The following is a 17505-nucleotide window of genomic DNA, read 5'->3' as shown; positions in this document are numbered from 1 at the left end:
AGTAGCAGAACTCCTCCCACTTGGAGACCTGAGTAGATACACATCATTGCAGTTGGTAAGCTCTGACCTCTGAGGCAGTTGGAGCTGTAACTATCGCATGTGCAATAACCAAGGCCTTTGTACAGTGTGTTTGGCTTTGTCAAAATTATTTCAGATAGGATCTCTCACCCCACTGATTCAATCTAATGTATGAAGTTCTACTTATTGTCATTAAGTGTTTCTGCTAGGAACCAGAAACGGAGTGATGACAGAGGAGGTAGCTTGAGACTGGCTCAATTCCTGCCCCAAACGTTGCTGGTTTGTTTACACAGTTCTGTAGGGTTAGTGAAGATTGCTATATTGTGCTACATCACTGTGATCTGAAACACCTTGCACTTTGCAGTGCCTGTAACGATGCTGTATGTAAAATACTTTTTTTTTTGTCCTTCTAACAAACTGTTTTCAAATCCTGGTACATCATGAAAACAAGCAGTGAAAAGCAATCTTGAGACATGGATTAGTTTTTTTCAGGATTTTCTTTCCTTGAAGTGGAGGAAGCTTATTTACAGTGTAGTTACAGGTAGTTTAAACCTGCAATTGATGCCAAGCAGGTTCAAGCCTAGTAGAAAGGAAAAAAAAAAATGAAAAAAACAGGAGTTGGAGTGTGGATGAATGAACTAGTTTTTTAAATGCTTTTTCTGTAGACAGAAAAAAAAGAAGGATTATGTGCTGAAATGGAAGTGGATCATAAGTCACTGCTAATCTGAGAGAAGTTTCTTGCAATGTAGTTTTTACAAATGGTTGCATTAATGCAGTCTTCCAAATTCAAAGGAAAGTTAACATTTTATATTGTCAAACAGTAAGACCTATGTAACAAACATTTTATTTGCATGAAATGTTTGGGTATGTGGATAGATATAGAGCTCTTGTGATGTAAAATTCTGTATTTACAGAATCCTGTTTGAACTGCTTCTTGTGGTCCTCATATCACTGCACTCTGTGTATATAAGGAAATTCTTACACATACATGCATACATATTAAGGAAATTTTACTGATCCTTTTGGTTTTTTAGCCTTTTTATTAAAAATTGCCTCTGATATGTTTCTGATAGACCATCAGTACCATTACTCATCTGTCATGTCAGGGCCAAAATGGAAGGAAGAAGCTTTGCTGTGAAGGTGGTCCTTGTTATTTCGAGTACCTTTCTGCTTTTCTCTTTGAAAAGTACTAGTGTTTGAAGTGCTGTAGAGTTTATTGCTGAATGCCAGTATTTTGTTCACTGCTTTTGTATCTCTAATTATGCAAGGAAGTCAGCGGATGTTCGAATTTAGTGTATGTACAAAAGCCTATGACTATAGATTATCAGATTTATGTAGTTTTCAGGCGTTACTTTAATCTGCCTATAAATTTGAAGTATCTAAAAATGTTTGGTTGTCAAGGGTGTGAGGAAAGGAGACTGGCTGTTTTTCAAGGGAGAATGTTAGCCTTGTTTCTTCTGTGGTATCAAAACTTACATTAGAGAATCTCTAGCAAGTACTTCTGATAACTTCAGGCCTTGTTTTTAGGGTGTTTGTTTACAAATACAGGTAGATATTTATGGTGTGCATATACAAAGCAGGTAGAGATTTTTTCCAAGCTGGCACATAGTGCCAAGAAATATATAAGGCAGATATGGGCAGTTTACAGTAGAGGATCTAGTCTCATTTCTGTTTTGTTTCTGGTTATATTCGGAGAGATCGGAGTGATGCGATGCTATACTGTTAGTTGAAACTGTATGCTCAAGCTGAGGAGTAAAATTCAATAAAAGCAAAAGGATCTTAAATTTTACAAAGTGAACAGTAAAATTCTGGAACTGTTCTGAATAGGTTTAACTTAACATGTGCTGTTTGAATAGGTACCAGACATGGCGGGCTACCCTCACATCCGTTACATTTCATCGGGATTGGATGGAACATCATTCAGAGGCCCTTTCAGGGGCAATTTTGAGGTTTGTAATAGAACAAAACTAGATACATTCCAAAATGTGTCATGATGGAATATGGGGAGGGTGTGTGGTAGTGCTAGTTCTATATGTAGATTTAAAAGAATAAAGAAAGCACTCTTAATTCAAAGAATGACCTCACTGTTATGGACTAGGAACAGATGCCAAAATCATCTTGAAAAATCAGGCAACAAAAGATATCCTGGTCAGGTTTAGGTGGTTATGAACTGACTATATATCTTGGTCTCCTCCCTCATCATCCTGCTAAAGACTCATATAATATGTTGGTAATAAGTACTGGTGTCACTGAATAACTGTGCCAAAGTCCTCCTAGTGAGGATGAAACTTTGCAGCTTTGACAGTTGTGTCTTTTTTTTTAATGTAGTGCAGGAGGTTAATCTGTTTTTTTGTTTGTTTGTTTTTGGTGTATTTTTTCTGTTTTAAAAAGTATCAGATGCAGAGAGTTAATGAGCTAGTCCACTGAAAACATCTTCAGTGACATGTCATTCTTCTAGTACACTCGTTGCTGGAGAAAAAAAAAATAAGTTACTGTATTTCAGCTTAAGCAACTTTTTTTCCCCCCATTTTAAGCTTTGATGACTGTTAGACTAGTGTGGTTTGCTTGTGTTTTCCTCACTTGACACACAAGTACATGTAAACATACTCAAATGTTGCTAGCAGACAAATAGTTTTTGATCCTTTCACTATTAGATAGTGTTTCCCTGTGACTTAAAATACTAGGCAGTATTGGGTGGGATTTTTTTGTTGTTTTGTTTTGTTTTGTTTTCCTTAATGGAAACCCATCGCTTTTCCACTACAGTGTACTCTTTTTTTGGCTTGTATTTGAATAATTAGGACATGGAGAGTTGCCTATCAATTCTGCAAATTAGTTAGAATAAAATTAATATTTATTCAAAGCATTAGAAATATCAGTTCTTACATTGTTTATTCCTTTAACTTTTTAGGAGCTGATTCACTTGGAGGAGCGATTAGGCAATGTGAATCGTGGAGCGACACAGGGAACTATAGAAAGATGCACATATCCACATAAATACAAAAAGGTGAGGATTTCTCAAACTGTGGGCTGTGATGTTTTCTCAAGAAGGAGTTAACACACATTCAGCTTAGATCTGCAGGAATGTCAACTTCAAAGAGCGTACATTTCCTTTATCTTGCAATTTCAGGGATTGTAAGCAAAGTGCACAATGCCACTTCCTTCAAAGAAATAAAAAATGCGATTCCAAATGAAGAGCTGCTGTAATGTGTTAAATAGTGTATTGGCACTAGTACTATGTTTCTAAAGTACAAACAGGTCAAAGCGTAGCATGTTGGGTTTTTTCTGGGTTTTTTTTTTTTTTTTTTAAGTTGGGGCTTGTACATACAGATTTCACCTTAAAATAAGAATGATGAGGAGTGTCGTGGTTTTCCATAAGTATTCTATATCATGACATCATGCAATGAAATTGGGACAGCTGCAGAACTGTAGCTGAAGAACTACAGTTTCCAAAATGTTTCAGTCCTTCCCATGTGGTTTCTGGGAGGATGATGAAGTGATGTAAGGGCATCCCTTTTTCTTCTGCCCCACCAAGCCTTACAGCACCGTTAGGAGATGCTTCTTTTCCCATCAGTTTGATTTATTACTCTCAGTTCCTTTTGTATTTCACTATATCGTATTCTTTTACCATTCCTCATAAATAGTTTCTCAGTCTCCTTCTCGCTTCTCCACTGGCTTCTCATGGGGAAAAGGGTGGGGGTGGGGACTAGGCCCTGCTGTGCTGAAAAAAAAAAAAAGTCAACCTGCAACAGAAATTGGCACCAACATGGGGCACTGACAGTGACTGAGATAACAGATCTGCGTGGCTGTAATGCTTAAGCTCACTGATGGAGATATGCATCTGGTGCTTGTATACAATGTAGCACAACTTAAGCATTAAAAAATACACCCTAACAGAGGGTGTTATGATTTGACTTCCTTCCTTCCTGCCTTCCCAGGGAATCTGTTAACAGGACGAGATGTTTAAACAGGTTTTCAGTTTTCCCTCCTCCCAGATTTTCCCTTTTTTCCCCTTGAAATTTTTTGCACGCTTCTGGAATGTTCAAAATGGCATAATCATACTGTTATGTTTCCTGAATGTGCTTCTCATTATTAATATCATGTGGGGATCTGCCTCAGAGTTTAATAATATTGAGTGGGAGAGGGTGTGGAGGAATTTGGGACAAAACTTAGAGAGGTGGGCACCTCTGGTGTCATGGAGCTTCACTCCCAAACACCTGCTTTAGTCAGTTATATAAGAGAGGAATATTGCAGCTCCAACAGATCTAAGGAAGCACAATTTAGGGCCTGGCTTACACCTGCTGATTCTTGTTCAGTACTGTTCAAGGGAAAGAGAGTGTCTCTGAACCTGCAATGTAGGCTCAATCAGATAAAAACCTGCGTCAGTTGCCCCTGTAGAAGGAAGAAAGTGGCTGTGAAGGTCATCTTGCTTAGAGGAAAGAAGAAACAAAGAAAGAGGAAGGAGAGACAGAGAGGAAGGAGAGTGGAAAGGCTGTCGAAAACAACATGACAGGGAGTAATTGTGTTCTTCAGAAACTGAAAACAAGGAGTGAGAAAATCTCTTCTTTGAGAGATAAAGGGGGAAAATGGAAAACAAGCTATGCCCTGTAAGCTTAATTGGCCCAAAAGTTTAAATGTGTAACTTCCACAAGATTGATAGCTGAATTCATACCCAATAGTTTGCTTGGGATCCTTGAAAGGTCCCATCGTTTTTCATTAGCATCTTAAACCTACTGTACAGAGTAAGCTGCACTTCTCCAGTCAGTATAATACTCCTTTCGGTTGTCAGGTGATATAACTTTACTGTGCTTTCAAACTGTGCATTTTACATTGAAAACTGTATTTGGTAGAATACCTCAAGCAATGAGGGGGACAAGGAAGTGGGAGTGGAAAATGTAGATGAGGATGGATGAAAGCTGAAGCTTTCAGGATGGCTTCTTCAATATTCAGAATAAGTATTTAAGAGTAGAAATGTGCATTCTCTCCTAAATGCATCTTTTTGGGTAAGAAAGGAAATAGTGGGTTTGAATTTTGCTTTTTCCTGCATGTCACAGTAGTGGCATTCAGATGCCACTTCTGGCACAGCAATTAATAACTTGTCTGGCAGTTATTAATACTCGTGTGAGCAATGAAATAACTACTGGTTATAGCTTAATTGTCAATAGGCTTCAATGATACCTCGTCAAGTACAGTAAGGCTTTATTTTAAAGTTGACTTGTAATAAACTGTGCACAACATCCATCATCTTGGTTATCTTAACCTTCCCTGTGATCACATTAGAAAGACTGTCAAATTTTTAATCTGGTACAGAATTTTTGCAGCTTACAGTCTCTGAATTGGAAATTATTACACCATGATACTGAATCCCATCCACGTTTATGTAGTGTTCTTTCACACTTGATAAATAGTGATTTTAAAATATTATGTTTGAAAGGATATTTTTTCCTTCCTCATGAATGAAATGCAGATATAAGGAACAAATAAAGGGACTGATTGCAACAATACTAAATATATTAACAGTCCAGTCACAAGAATTAATTAAAACTGAAATATGCAGTGATTTTGCTCCACGCTCTAGTTCCTGATTCAATTTGGTTCATATGCATTTGAATAAGTAATAACTAAAATGTAAAATAATTTCTGAAATATTTAAAAATAAGCATATTTTGAACATGTACTAAAAGCAGATTTTACTCAGCTTGTCAATAATGTCATCTCTACTAATAAGGTAACAACTGATTGGTTCTCACAGAGGAAACTGCACTGCAAACAAGATGGGGAGGAAGGAACAGAAGAAGACACAGAGGAAAAATGTACCATCTGCTTGTCTATATTGGAGGAAGGTGAAGATGTGAGGTAAATAATACCTCTGAGTATCATAATATAGTGCAAAAATTCTGGCTTTGAGACCATACTTGGATATGGCACACTACTCTTTGCAACACTTCCTAATTTGTGTTAAACACTCTGTCTTAGTAAGTAATGAATATGTTTTAATTTGAAGCACTGGTTACCCTGTAATTGTATTGTCTTTGTAAAATGTGAGTTCCTTTCTTACAGTCTCCCATAAATTCACTGTCTGTCCTTCACCTGATACCATTTTTTTAAATGTTCCAACGTGGAAGGTAGTACTCATGTTTTTAATTAAAATCATGCTGTACTGTCAGCTTTTGCTTCTTTTAGCTAGACAAAATATAAGTCAGATAGAAAAGCTAGTGAGGCTTGTGGGAAGAACGTATACATACAAAAAAAAAAAAAAAATAGATGCTTCAGTAGCAAAATCCACATCACCTCACATCACCTCTTTTCCAGTGGATATATTGATATGGAAATCTTTATTAACACTGATGTGTTTTTTCTGTTTTTCTGACAGGCGACTTCCATGTATGCACCTTTTCCACCAAGTGTGTGTAGATCAGTGGTTGATTACTAATAAGAAGTGCCCAATTTGCAGAGTGGACATTGAGGCCCAACTGCCTAGTGAAAGCTGACACCATTTTCCAGAACTCTTGTCCTCCTTCTTGCTCCCTCTCATCCTTCCTGGTACTGCAGTCAACCAAAGATGGCATGACTTACCTGCGCAGATTTGGAAGCATTGAACCTAAGAGTGCTGGCTCTGCTATATGGTACAACTAATGCTAGACCTACAGTTTATGTAGAAGACCGTTGAGTTTCAGTGTATTTATAAAACTTTTTTTTAGGTTTTACTTTTTTTCTTTCGTTACTGTATTTTTGCATGGTTCCTTGTATTGCATTTGTTTGCACATATTATGGGCTTTGTGACCCCAAACTTGCAGGCAAGAATAGCTGCTTTAGTAAGTAGAAGTGTGTGGTCTCTTTTTTGGTTTGTTTTACATAGTTTCAAGCTTTGAAAGTATGATTTCACTCATTACTAACCTCAGATTCCTTAATTTAATCAGTCACGTATTTTAGTTTAATGTATAAAGATCATCTAGAAAAGGATAATATTATGTATTGAGACATTCCTTCACTAGGAAAAAATGGCTGCTGTATATTTACAATATCAATTCTGAGTCAAATAACATCTGTAACAGTGGGAACAGAATATGAACTATATTCAGTTTGATACATATGCATACTCATCACCAGAGTTTTTGTCTGATCAGATTTGTTCTAAAATTTCAGCACAATGCAGATATATTTGAATGTCAATATTAAACATTTAGACTGCTGTTCAGATTGTATTTATCATTTTCTTCCTATGTCTAGAAATTTGAGTCCCTAACTTAATATTTGCTGCTGTGAAACAGCTCTAGTGAACACTAAATGTTGATTTCAGTTAGCTGAATTGTAGATACTTGCAGATTGAAAAAAAAAAAAAAAAATTTAGGGATATGGAAAAAGCTTAGAATCTTCGTTTGGTCTCTTTCTGCTAACTTAAGTTGAGGTGTCTGTACACACTGAGGGTTTTTTGTTTGTTTGTTTTGAACATAAAACCATTCAGTCAGGACTTAGAGCTGCAGGGTTTTTTTTTGTTTCTCTTTTTTTTGGTTGGTTTTATTTTGGGGGGAGGGTTAGATATATGTGCATTGATAGAACTTCTAAAGATTCCAGGCTTGTCTTGGGATTTTTATTAGTTTTAAGGTTAATAAAATTAGCTAAATTCAGCTGACTCTTGGTCTTTTTTTCATTAGAAAAGTGAAATCCTGTAAATTTCTGTAGACAAAACTTATGTGGTTACCTAGTTTTACCTTGATTATAGATTCCCTCTATAAATTACCAACAGTCCATCACTGATCGAAATATTTTCTATAGTTAAGATTTGCTGCATAATATAGTATATAGAATTAAGTTATAATGTACTAACATTTTGCCTTTGGAGGAGGTTTTAATCCACATCAGGTCTCAAGTTGCTCATCAACATTCTTACACATATAATAGATTATAGTTTATTTAAATGTGCTCAACAGATGCTGAAAATTGCAAAAACATTGAGACAGTATTACTGTCACATTGGAGAGGATGTTCCTAGGGGATCATATATGATGAACATGTCAATAAGCTTGCATTAAGCTACCTGCTTTGTAAGTGGATTGAATAATAAATACCTTCAGTTTCTCTTGTCTTTGTCTTTCATAATCAGATTAAGTGTAAAACAGTTTACAGTAAACCTGGAAAATGTTATGTTTACACTAAAAAAGTGATCCATTTATAAATATTCTCTTATCTAATTTGATGCTTGTTTTTTGTCTGATTAAAGCTGCTTCCCCTCTGTCCTCCCTCCCCTTCCCCCCCCCCTTTTTTTTTAACCTCTCGTCTGTTAGGAGTAGCATTTCACAGTGCAGTGTTTATTGCTGGCAACAAAATTAACACCTCTGGCACTGAGGCATTAAGTGGGAAGAAATTTTATTCCAGAATGTGTGATAAATGGACATTGTCAAATTTAATTGCATTGCTAAAATTGAACTTTAAACCACTTTGTGTATAGGGGATATGGGAGAGAGGCAACACATGATTTGAGTGCTTCGAAACCTGGTGTGGTTCTATGCTAAAACTTCTTGAACGTTGTGACTGTAGGAAGCTGTTGGAAATTGAAGCTGCATTGATAAAAATTAAGTAAACTGACTGGAAGGACTGAGCAGAAGATGGTTCCTTTTCTTCAGTGGCTATTGAAAAGGAATGAAGTTAATTTGAATGCTGATGCTTGAAGTCTGACAAAAATAACTCTTTAAGAAGTTTCCAAGAAGGTACTTGAGAGGCACGGGGCAAAAAAAAAGACAGGACCTGTGAAATAATTGAGACCCTGGGTATACGATGGAATCTCTTGGCTTCCTTAAAAGACAAGCACAGGTTTGAGGATTTTCTTTGGGATTCTTTTACGCACCTGATGTGGGTGCCTGGTACTAGAGGTATTTTAGTGGCCCGTGCATTGACTTGTTTTATAACTGCTACTGATATTGTCTTGCTTTTAAGTGTATGCCTAACATTGTAATGTGATGTTGAACACTTAGGTATTTGGCAGGAATCACAGTGTTCTGATCCTATATGCTATCGCAGGAGCTAATAAAGCTGCAGCCTATTTCTGTTCCAAAAAGTTGTGACTTGACAATAACTTAAGAAGGAAAATGAATAGGCTTTTGATTTTGAAAATTTCCACCACTTACTGTGCTTTATATGCTTAGATGCATTGCCTTAAGTTTTCTGCAGCATCTTTGAAGGTATGATTCTCACCAGTATGCATCAGATTACTTTTCATATAAATTTCCATTGTCAAAAGAAATCCTTTTGTATGCAATAAATAAAATGTTAGACCGGTATCATTCAAGGTCTGTTTTCTTCTGTCTTCCTTACTTTGCTTTGTAAGTATTGGTACGTAAAAGAATTTTTGCAAACATTCCTATCTTACAGGCACCATCAAAGGACAGTTTCTCACGGTGAGGGATCAACACCAGCTGCTGTTAAACGTGTTTGATAAGCAGGGCCTCGTTTATCCAAACTTGGGAATTCAGGAAAGCTGAGCTCCCGAAGGCTATCAAAATAACTTGTGTGTATGTGAGCGTACATATAAAGCCAATTCTGGGAGGCTGCAAAGCAATTGTCATTAGGCACTTCTGTCAGATTCCTGAATTTTGCAATCGTGGTACAGTACGTATTTCTGAGAACTGAACACTTGAATGCAAGAAGAAATATTTCTGCTCTTTGCACTCCAGGTGGGTTGTGCTGGTGGAGCCTTTACCGGGTGCCAACTCTCCAGGCTTGGAGCTGGCAGGCTTTTCCTGGGTCGTGTTCAAATGCTGCCCACGGGACCTTGAGACCATCCTTGGTAAGCAGGGAATGCAGACGTTACAACATTAAAAGGACGAGGACTTGGAGGAGGGGCTGCAGTGAGGAGCGCGATGCACTGCGGCTCCCTGGTGCCTCTCGCACAGGCTGCGAACACCGAAAGGTGGGGACGAAGAGGGGTTCGATCGATTTTTCTTCCCTGCCTTTGCTTTTCTCAGGTGAACGCCTCAGGCCCTGCGCACGGCGTGCGCGGCTGCTCGGCGGCTGAGGCCGCTTCCCGCGAGCCGCCCTCACCCGGCTGAAAGGGCGCGACCCCAGCGCCGCGCGGAGCCCAGGGGGCGCGAGCCCGTCCCTGCGGCGCATGCGCCGCCCCGCCCCGAGATCCCGCCTTGGCGGAAATGGTGGAATCATTTCCGTCTTCGGGTGGGGCCTCATGCCGTGGGCCAATCGAGTGCGTGCATCGTACGAAGCTGCCCAATAGGAGCGCGGGAGGGTGTTTAAAAGCAACCGCGCGGCGCGAGGCAGCAGTTGGTGGTCTTTCTGCCGGCCGAGGCGTGTTTCTGTGAGCGGTGCGAGCGCCTGCGGCCTACTCTGCTTTCCGGACCGATGGCGTTAACGCGCCGCGCCGTGAGTGTTGCTTGTGTGGGAGGTGGCCCGGCTGAGGAGATGGGGGACGGGAAGTTGAGCGAGTCCCCCGCAGCCGATGGAGCGGGTGGGCCCGATTAGCGAGGAGCTGAGCTGGGCGTCCCCAGCCGGCTGAGGGCGTCGGGGAGGCTTTGTTCCCCTTCGGGAGGGGAGCGATGGCGATCGGAAGGCGGTGGGGTTCTGCAGCGGGTGGCGGCCGGAGCGGCGGAGAGTTGGCGAGGAGGCCGGGCTGCGCCGGGAGTGCGGCCGTCCTCGAGGGGGGGGGCGGGCGGCGCGGCGCTCCCCTGCCTGAGTGGAACACCTGTGCCACATCGGCCCGCAGCTGGCCTTGGCCGCTCCCCTGCCGAGCGAGGGACGGGGTGGGGGAGGAGATACGTGCGGGGGGGAGGAGGAAAAAAAAACACTTCTAAAGTGAGCTTTACGGTAGTTTAAGCTGAAGGCTGCTTTCAATATTTGGAAGCTCCTGGCTGGCAGCCCTGCCCGCGGCAGGGGGTTGGAGCTTCAAGGTCCCCTCCAACCGAAGCCGTTCTGTGATTCTTTGTAGTGAAAGCAGGGTATGCTTACATCCACGTAAGGTAATTTCTTCATCTGTAATAAAAAGAGCATTTTCCCTGACCAAGTGGAATTATTGCTGTAGTCTGGAAGTGGGTAAATACAATAAACAGATGCTCGCTTGCTACCTATCCAACTTGGAGTTAAAAGGGTTTGAGGAGGAATGAGGGTTTGTGTGTTGTTCTGAACATGCATTCCATTCTGTAGTGCTCTCTGTAAACAGTTTGACTTCTTTTGAACTTGTGTGCACGTGCAGGAAATGAAGACTGGTTAAGTAATACCCAGTATGTGTAGAGGTGTGCCAGTAGGGTAGCGGTGTGTTGCAATGTAGTTAAAATCAGAAGTCAGACAACTTTCACTCACTGGATTTTATTTTAGGTCATGAGAGGGATGGAGAATGCTGTGACGGGACATAATAGCAAAGCCAAAGCTCAGGTGACTGGCAAAAGGGCTGTTTTGGAAGAAATAGGTAACAAAGTTACAAGAGGATCCAATGTAACTAAGGTAAAGTACACTCGAAATTTACCAGTAGGGAAAGGGTACTTAACTAGCTCTGTACTAATAGCTGTTGTTTTCACTACAGAAAACGGACTGCATCAAACCATCAGTAAGGACTACAAAAGGACCTGGCAAGGTGACAAATACAGTTGTACCGCCTAAACCTCCAGCTGCTGTGAATCAAGCAGTCAAAGACACTACTACTACTTCAAAGGTAAGCAGCAACAATACTAATCTGCATCAAATTTTATTTGTAGGTGTATTTCGTTTCCATGTTGGAAAAGCAGGGCTTTTGTCTTGAAGGTTTGGTTTAATGCGTGGCATCTTGATGAAAGCTTGCTATGCTGGGATGTAAACTCTCCCAGCTTCTAATCTTCGTATGTTGGTATGGTAGAAAAATGTGGAAATGAACAACAGTGTTTAGTCAGTAGACATGAAAGCACTGTGATCTGTTTCTTAGGTTCTGTCCCCTGTCCCTATGGATGTGTCTATGCAAGAGGAGGATTTGTGTCAAGCCTTCTCTGATGTGTTGCTCCACAACGTAGAAGACATCGATGCGGATGACTTGGGGAACCCCCAGTTATGTAGTGACTATGTTAAAGATATCTACCTGTATCTGAGACAGCTTGAGGTAGGACATAGTAAGTCTGTGCTGCTGCAGTGGAGTTTAATTTTGTTGCTCATGCAGCTCTTTCTCTTAACAGCTGCAGCAATCTGTGCGCCCACATTACCTTGATGGGAAGACGATCAATGGACGTATGCGTGCAATTTTAGTTGACTGGCTTGTCCAGGTCCACTCAAGATTCCAGCTTCTTCAGGAAACGCTGTATATGTGTGTTGCAGTTATGGACCGCTTCTTACAAGTAAGTCACAAAGGTGTTTATCAACATGTGTTTAGGAAGGGAGATTTGGTCAACAACTGTGGTTTTAAAGGCGTTTAGGATTTATCCCAGGAACCCTACAGTTTGTCTGAGAGTTCTGTAACATAGCATCTTAAATCTAAAGCAGTGATTCTCTGAACTTATTATGGGAATGCTTTTGACTCAGAAAATCTCTACAGAAAAAATGGCATATTAAGCTGATGAATTATAATGTTTGTCTAGAGCTTAAATTTTGAGGTGTGCTTTTCCAATTCCTGTGTTGCAGAGTCATCCTGTACCTCGTAAGAGGCTTCAGTTGGTGGGTGTAACAGCGCTGCTTCTAGCCTCAAAATACGAAGAGATGTACTCTCCTGATATAGCAGACTTCGTTTATATTACTGACAATGCCTACAACAGTGCTCAAGTTAGAGAAATGGAGATCACAATTCTGAAAGAATTGAACTTTGATCTGGGACGGCCTCTTCCACTTCACTTCTTAAGAAGAGCATCAAAAGCTGGGGAGGTGGGTACTTATCCTCACTATCTAGACTCTTCATGTGTCTCAGAATTGCAGAATGGCTGAAGTTGAAAGGGACCACGGAGGCCATTGGGTCCAGATTCTTGCCCTGCTCAATTAAAGGCATCAGGAGCTGCTTGCCTATATCGTGTCAGGTGGCTTTTAAATATCCCTAACAAGGGAGACTCTACAACTCAGTTGTATACTGTTTTTCAGTGCTCCATTGCTCTCTGGATTTAAAAAAAAAAAAAAGTGTTTATATAGAGTATATGTATATAGAATTTCTTCTTGTTCCTCTTGATGTCACTGGCTAGGTATAATTCTGTCTGGGTTTTCGCTTTCCTAACCTAATGTCTGTCTGCTCAGGCAACTTCTTCATAGTCCTCCCAGGTGACCTGTTCTTGCTTTCACTCCCTATAGGCTTTCTTTTTGAGCTTATGTGAGTCCAGGAGCTCCTTGTTGATCCATGGAGGCCTCCTGGCCTTCTTTCCCTGCCTCCTTTTTTCAGGATGCACTGCTTCAGGGCTCGGAGAAGAGATGGTCCTTGAACACTGACCAGCATTCTTGGCAACCCCTCTTCCCTCCAATGGATTCCTTTCTCCCTTGTCACCCTGCTAAGCTGTTCTCTTAGACTTCTCCTGAAGTCCAGTGTAGCAAGCTTGCTGCACACCCTGTTGGATACCCTGAAGATCTTGAACTCCACCATTTTGTGGTCACTACAGCTAAGGCTGCCTCTGAGTTCCACATTACTCACCAGCCCTTCCTCATTGGTGAGGACTAGGTCTGGTGTAGCACCTTTTCTCGTGGGTTCCTGTGCTAGTGGGGAGAGAAAGCTATCACAACACATTCCAGGAACCTCTTTTGATTTATGGTGCACTGTTGTGTCGTCCTTCCAATAGATCCTGAGGTGGTTGAAGTCCATGTTTTGTGAATGTGAAGCTGCTCCTAGCTGTTCATAGAGGGCCTCATCCACTCGGTCTTCCTGATCACTTGGCCTGTAGCAGACTCTCACTATGATGTCTCCTTCCCTTTAACACAAACCTATAAGCTCTCTGTCAGCTCCTTGTTTATCATGGAGGTAGAGCTCCATGAACAACAGGTGGTCATTGATGTAGAGGGCAGCACCCTCCCTCTCTTTCCCCTACCTCTCCTTCCTGAAGAGTTTATACCCATCTATTCCTACATTGCAGTTGTGAGAGTCACCCCACCCTATCTCAGTGATGCCATTGACATCACAGCCCTGTAGGCATGCACGTGCCTGCAACTCCTCCTGCTTGTTCCTGTGCTGCACGCATCGGTGTATGAGCACTTTAGCTGAGCTCGTATATTTGCCTTAGTAGATCACTGCGTAACTCCTGAAGCTAGATGAGTTGCTAATGAAAATCTATTTAACACATTTTATACTCTTCCTCCACCCTCTAGAGCGCTGGTGTCCAACCTTTTTGCTTGCCTGGTCTGTATTGAGTAAAGAGGAATTGTCTTGGACTGCATAAACATAAGTTGCTCCAAAAATAATGCCTCCTATTTATTTCCAGGGAAACTGCAGCAGGTACAAAGAGCACATTAACACTATTTGGTAGGGCAGATTCTCAGCTAGAAAACAGTCTTCACTCTAGTCATCACCATTAACTATGCATTTGTATTAGTGGTGAACAAGAACCTGCATGCCACACTCATAAAAATCTGCTGTCATGTGGCAACAGAATATAATGGGAAGTTGGTGGGAAGGTTCAACCTTCATTGCCATGCCTCCAACATCCAACTCTGATATCATGGGCCAACATAATAAAATAGGAGGCATTACGTTTGAAGTAGTCCTCATAAAATATTCAATATCATCAATATATAAGTAATAAGGCATTTTAGTTTTTAATATTAAAATGTTTAAAAACACAAAACTAGTGGGATATTTGACCGTATTTTTGTGAAACTAATGCATCAGTCTTGTTCAGTTGGTATGGCTGTAATTCTCAGTGAGCTCTCAAGGTGTTCAGCAGATTATAGATTAAATCTTACTGTACTTCATACTTTGATACCTGTTCACAAATGTGTGTACTGCCAAAAAGCAATGACATGAACGAGGTGTGATTGTGAAGGATGATTTTTCTCTCATAAGAAGTCTTACAAAAGTGGTAAAGAGGCAGGATCAGATTCCTCGAGTTGAAATCTGATTGTAACTCCCCACATTCCATTTGAAAATGTGCATGCGATGTATTTATATCAACTGAAAATGGTGTTGTGAGAACAAATGGGTGAGTTTTTGGCAGTCTTGAAACCTATTCTCAAACACCTTTATCAAAACGGAAGGCACAGCTGCATATTCTTTAGCTGAACACTGCTCCAAACAGCAGTCAAAACGCATATGGTTACCTGCTATCACTTGAATCAGCACTGCGCAGCGCTGCCTTTCCTGTGCCCTGCTTTCAGTCAACACAGTATTAATAGAGCACTGATGGTTTGGTTGTTGCTGAGCAATGGGCGTGTGCATGGCGTGCTCTGTGTTGAAAAGCTGCTGCCTTTATAGCATGGGGCAGGGGATGGCTGCACTGCTGTCTGTGCTGGGCCGTGGGTTGGATTTGCGTGCTGTAGAGGGAGCACTTGTAGCCCTAGTTGGGCACCCCAGTGCTCAATACTGCCATTTTCTGTTAAATGCTCCTCTGACTGTGTCTGAATTCCAAAGGCTGCTAGACAGAACAGGTTTAGAATTTAGAGACAATTGCTCATTAATGTTGTTGACTGTTGTTTTGCCGAGTTATTTCTAAGTTGGTACTTCAGGGTTGTTAATTCTATTATGATAAGGTATAAGACATTATAATGTGGACTAATAAACTCTCACTCTGGTAGGCGGACGCTGAGCAACACACGCTAGCAAAATACCTCATGGAACTGACACTGATAGACTACGACATGGTGCACTGTCACCCCTCAGAGATCGCAGCTGCTGCGCTGTGCTTGTCGCAGAAGGTTCTGGGCCATGATAAGTGGGTAAGGGTTGTAATCAAAATCAAGGGGGTTTTCCTCCATACAATTGAACCATTTAAAAACGTACTTTTGGAAATCGTGTTTAGAAATAATGCTGGAGATCAAATGATGGACAGGCTGATGGCACAGTTGAATATAAGATGATTATACCATTAAAAATAAAATTTATTCTTTTCTATATGAATACCATGATTTGATGGGGGCTTTTCTTATGAAAGTGAGTTACAAGAGAGCATATTGTATTTCTTGTTGTTTTGGGTTTTTTGTTTGTTTTCTTTTTTAAAGTAGATCTTGATTACGTAGCTTGCAAGTAAGCTAGATTAAATCATGGACTGTGAATATAAATTGTAATTCAGCTATTCGTTACTCTTGCAGGTTTTTTTTTTTTGTTCTGTATGGTGCAGAAATGTGACTCAGCATTGATGTGTTTAGTCTTCTGCTGCATACTAATAATTATTCTGAATCTGTCTTTTCAACTGACAGTCCTACAACTCCTAGCACTCAAGGCTAGCAGTTGATACCTGGGGCGTTAGTGAACTTAAGTGATTGTGTCTTGAGCAGAATTCCCCCCTTTCATAGATCCTAAATTTCTTACTGTTGTGCTGCAGGGTACAAAGCAGCAGTACTATACTGGGTATGCAGAAGACAGCCTTGCAATGACTATGAAGCATATGGCCAAGAACGTTGTCAAAGTAAATGAAAACTTAACAAAATATACTGTAAGTATATCTACTTAAGTAAGTCTTCTCATGCTTTAGAAAGCCACCTTTGCTGCATGTTGTGATTTCACAGATCAACACTGTGGATGTTACCTTACAGCATATGCTATTTTGACAAGCCTCTGAGAGGGTGTTTGTCATTACTAACATCAAAACTCTTTATCTAAACTACTCTTGCTGCTCTGCCTGCTGGTTCACTTCTAACCCTTACTTTTGTTTGTTTTCAAAACAGTCAGACTAACTCAAAATTGTCTGCCTGGACTGAAGTACTGTGCATGTGTGTAAACTTCCTGTAACACTATTCCTCCGCAGGCTGTAAGGAACAAGTATGCAAGTAGCAAACTCCTGAGGATCAGCACAATCCCTCAACTGAACTGTAAGACTATCAAGGACCTAGCTGCACCACTCTTATAACCTTAGGCAGATGTATTCTGATGATATATGCACTTTGTGTCATCCTCATTTGCCTACTGAGGAAAAACTACTGCCCTGTGTAAATAGTATTCCAGCCCTACCACCAACATTTCAGACTCACTCTGAAGTTTTAAATTTGCTTTGTACTGCAACTGTATACCTAGAAATAAAGCTTCTCTCTTTCAAAAAAATAAAAAAAGCAGTTATGCCTGCCATTTGATGTCCTAGTAGAACACTTGACAAAGTGAGTGGCTGATTATTCTTTGTGGGGTGATTATTCTTTGTGGTTTCTTCCAGAGATAATCTGGATTCGTAGTGGGTTATATTTAGTAATTTGTTCTCCCTCTTAAAGAGTATGCAGACTGTTAATTGTTCCTTGGTATACTTTAAGGGATGTTCATTGTGTAGTTTCTTGCAGTGTGTTGTCCCAAAGAAGTATTCAAGAAATAGTTTGACTTCAAGCTTGGGAAAGAAATAGGCTGTAACAGATACAGCCTTGTGGTTTAGGTAGTAGAGTGATGATGGTAACTCATTTTTGTATCTTCGTATGCCTAAACAA

General features: G+C 40.6%; 2 protein-coding genes across 8 annotated transcripts in view; both read left to right on the top strand.

Moving 5' to 3' along the window:
* The window catches only part of RNF111 (ring finger protein 111), a 54639-nt gene extending 45338 nt beyond the window's left edge, over window positions 1-9301 (top strand). For 3 of the 7 annotated variants that reach the window (XM_090148788.1, XM_090148787.1, XM_031616476.2), the window contains exons 11-14: window positions 1875-1967; window positions 2927-3022; window positions 5744-5871; window positions 6389-9301. In XM_090148788.1, coding sequence (XP_090004914.1) covers window positions 1875-1967; window positions 2927-3022; window positions 5744-5871; window positions 6389-6506 — 435 coding nt within the window. In that variant the 3' untranslated portion in view covers window positions 6507-9301. The remainder of the gene's footprint in view (window positions 1-1874; window positions 1968-2926; window positions 3023-5743; window positions 5872-6388) is intronic. The other 4 variants (XM_090148790.1, XM_090148789.1, XM_090148792.1 and 1 more) reach the window with 3 other exon arrangements.
* Window positions 9302-10228: 927 nt separating this feature from the next.
* On the top strand, window positions 10229-17190 carry CCNB2 (cyclin B2). The gene is made up of 9 exons (XM_031616480.2): window positions 10229-10386; window positions 11335-11460; window positions 11540-11668; window positions 11915-12085; window positions 12159-12317; window positions 12601-12837; window positions 15676-15816; window positions 16422-16532; window positions 16845-17190. Exons 1-9 carry the CDS (start codon window positions 10366-10368, stop codon window positions 16944-16946), a joined length of 1197 nt encoding a protein of 398 aa, XP_031472340.2. The 5' UTR covers window positions 10229-10365; the 3' UTR covers window positions 16947-17190.
* Window positions 17191-17505: the final 315 nt, after the last annotated feature.

Source organism: Phasianus colchicus, chromosome 12 (assembly GCF_987193195.1).
Source record: "Phasianus colchicus chromosome 12, bPhaCol1.hap1.1, whole genome shotgun sequence".
In the NCBI taxonomy this organism is placed as follows: Eukaryota; Metazoa; Chordata; class Aves; order Galliformes; family Phasianidae; genus Phasianus; species Phasianus colchicus.
Note: the sequence above shows the minus strand (reverse complement) of the source record. Positions and strands in the feature narration are given on the sequence as shown.

What these genes read in the sequence shown, in the direction of transcription:
- CCNB2 (XM_031616480.2), top strand. Translation starts at nt 10,366, where the DNA reads ATGGCGTTAACGCGCCGCGCC. An exon ending in TGTATCTGAGACAGCTTGAG is followed by an intron (nt 12,086 to 12,158) that starts GTAGGACATAGT and finishes TTCTCTTAACAG; the next exon opens with CTGCAGCAATCTGTGCGCCC. An exon ending in GAGCATCAAAAGCTGGGGAG is followed by an intron (nt 12,838 to 15,675) that starts GTGGGTACTTAT and finishes TCACTCTGGTAG; the next exon opens with GCGGACGCTGAGCAACACAC.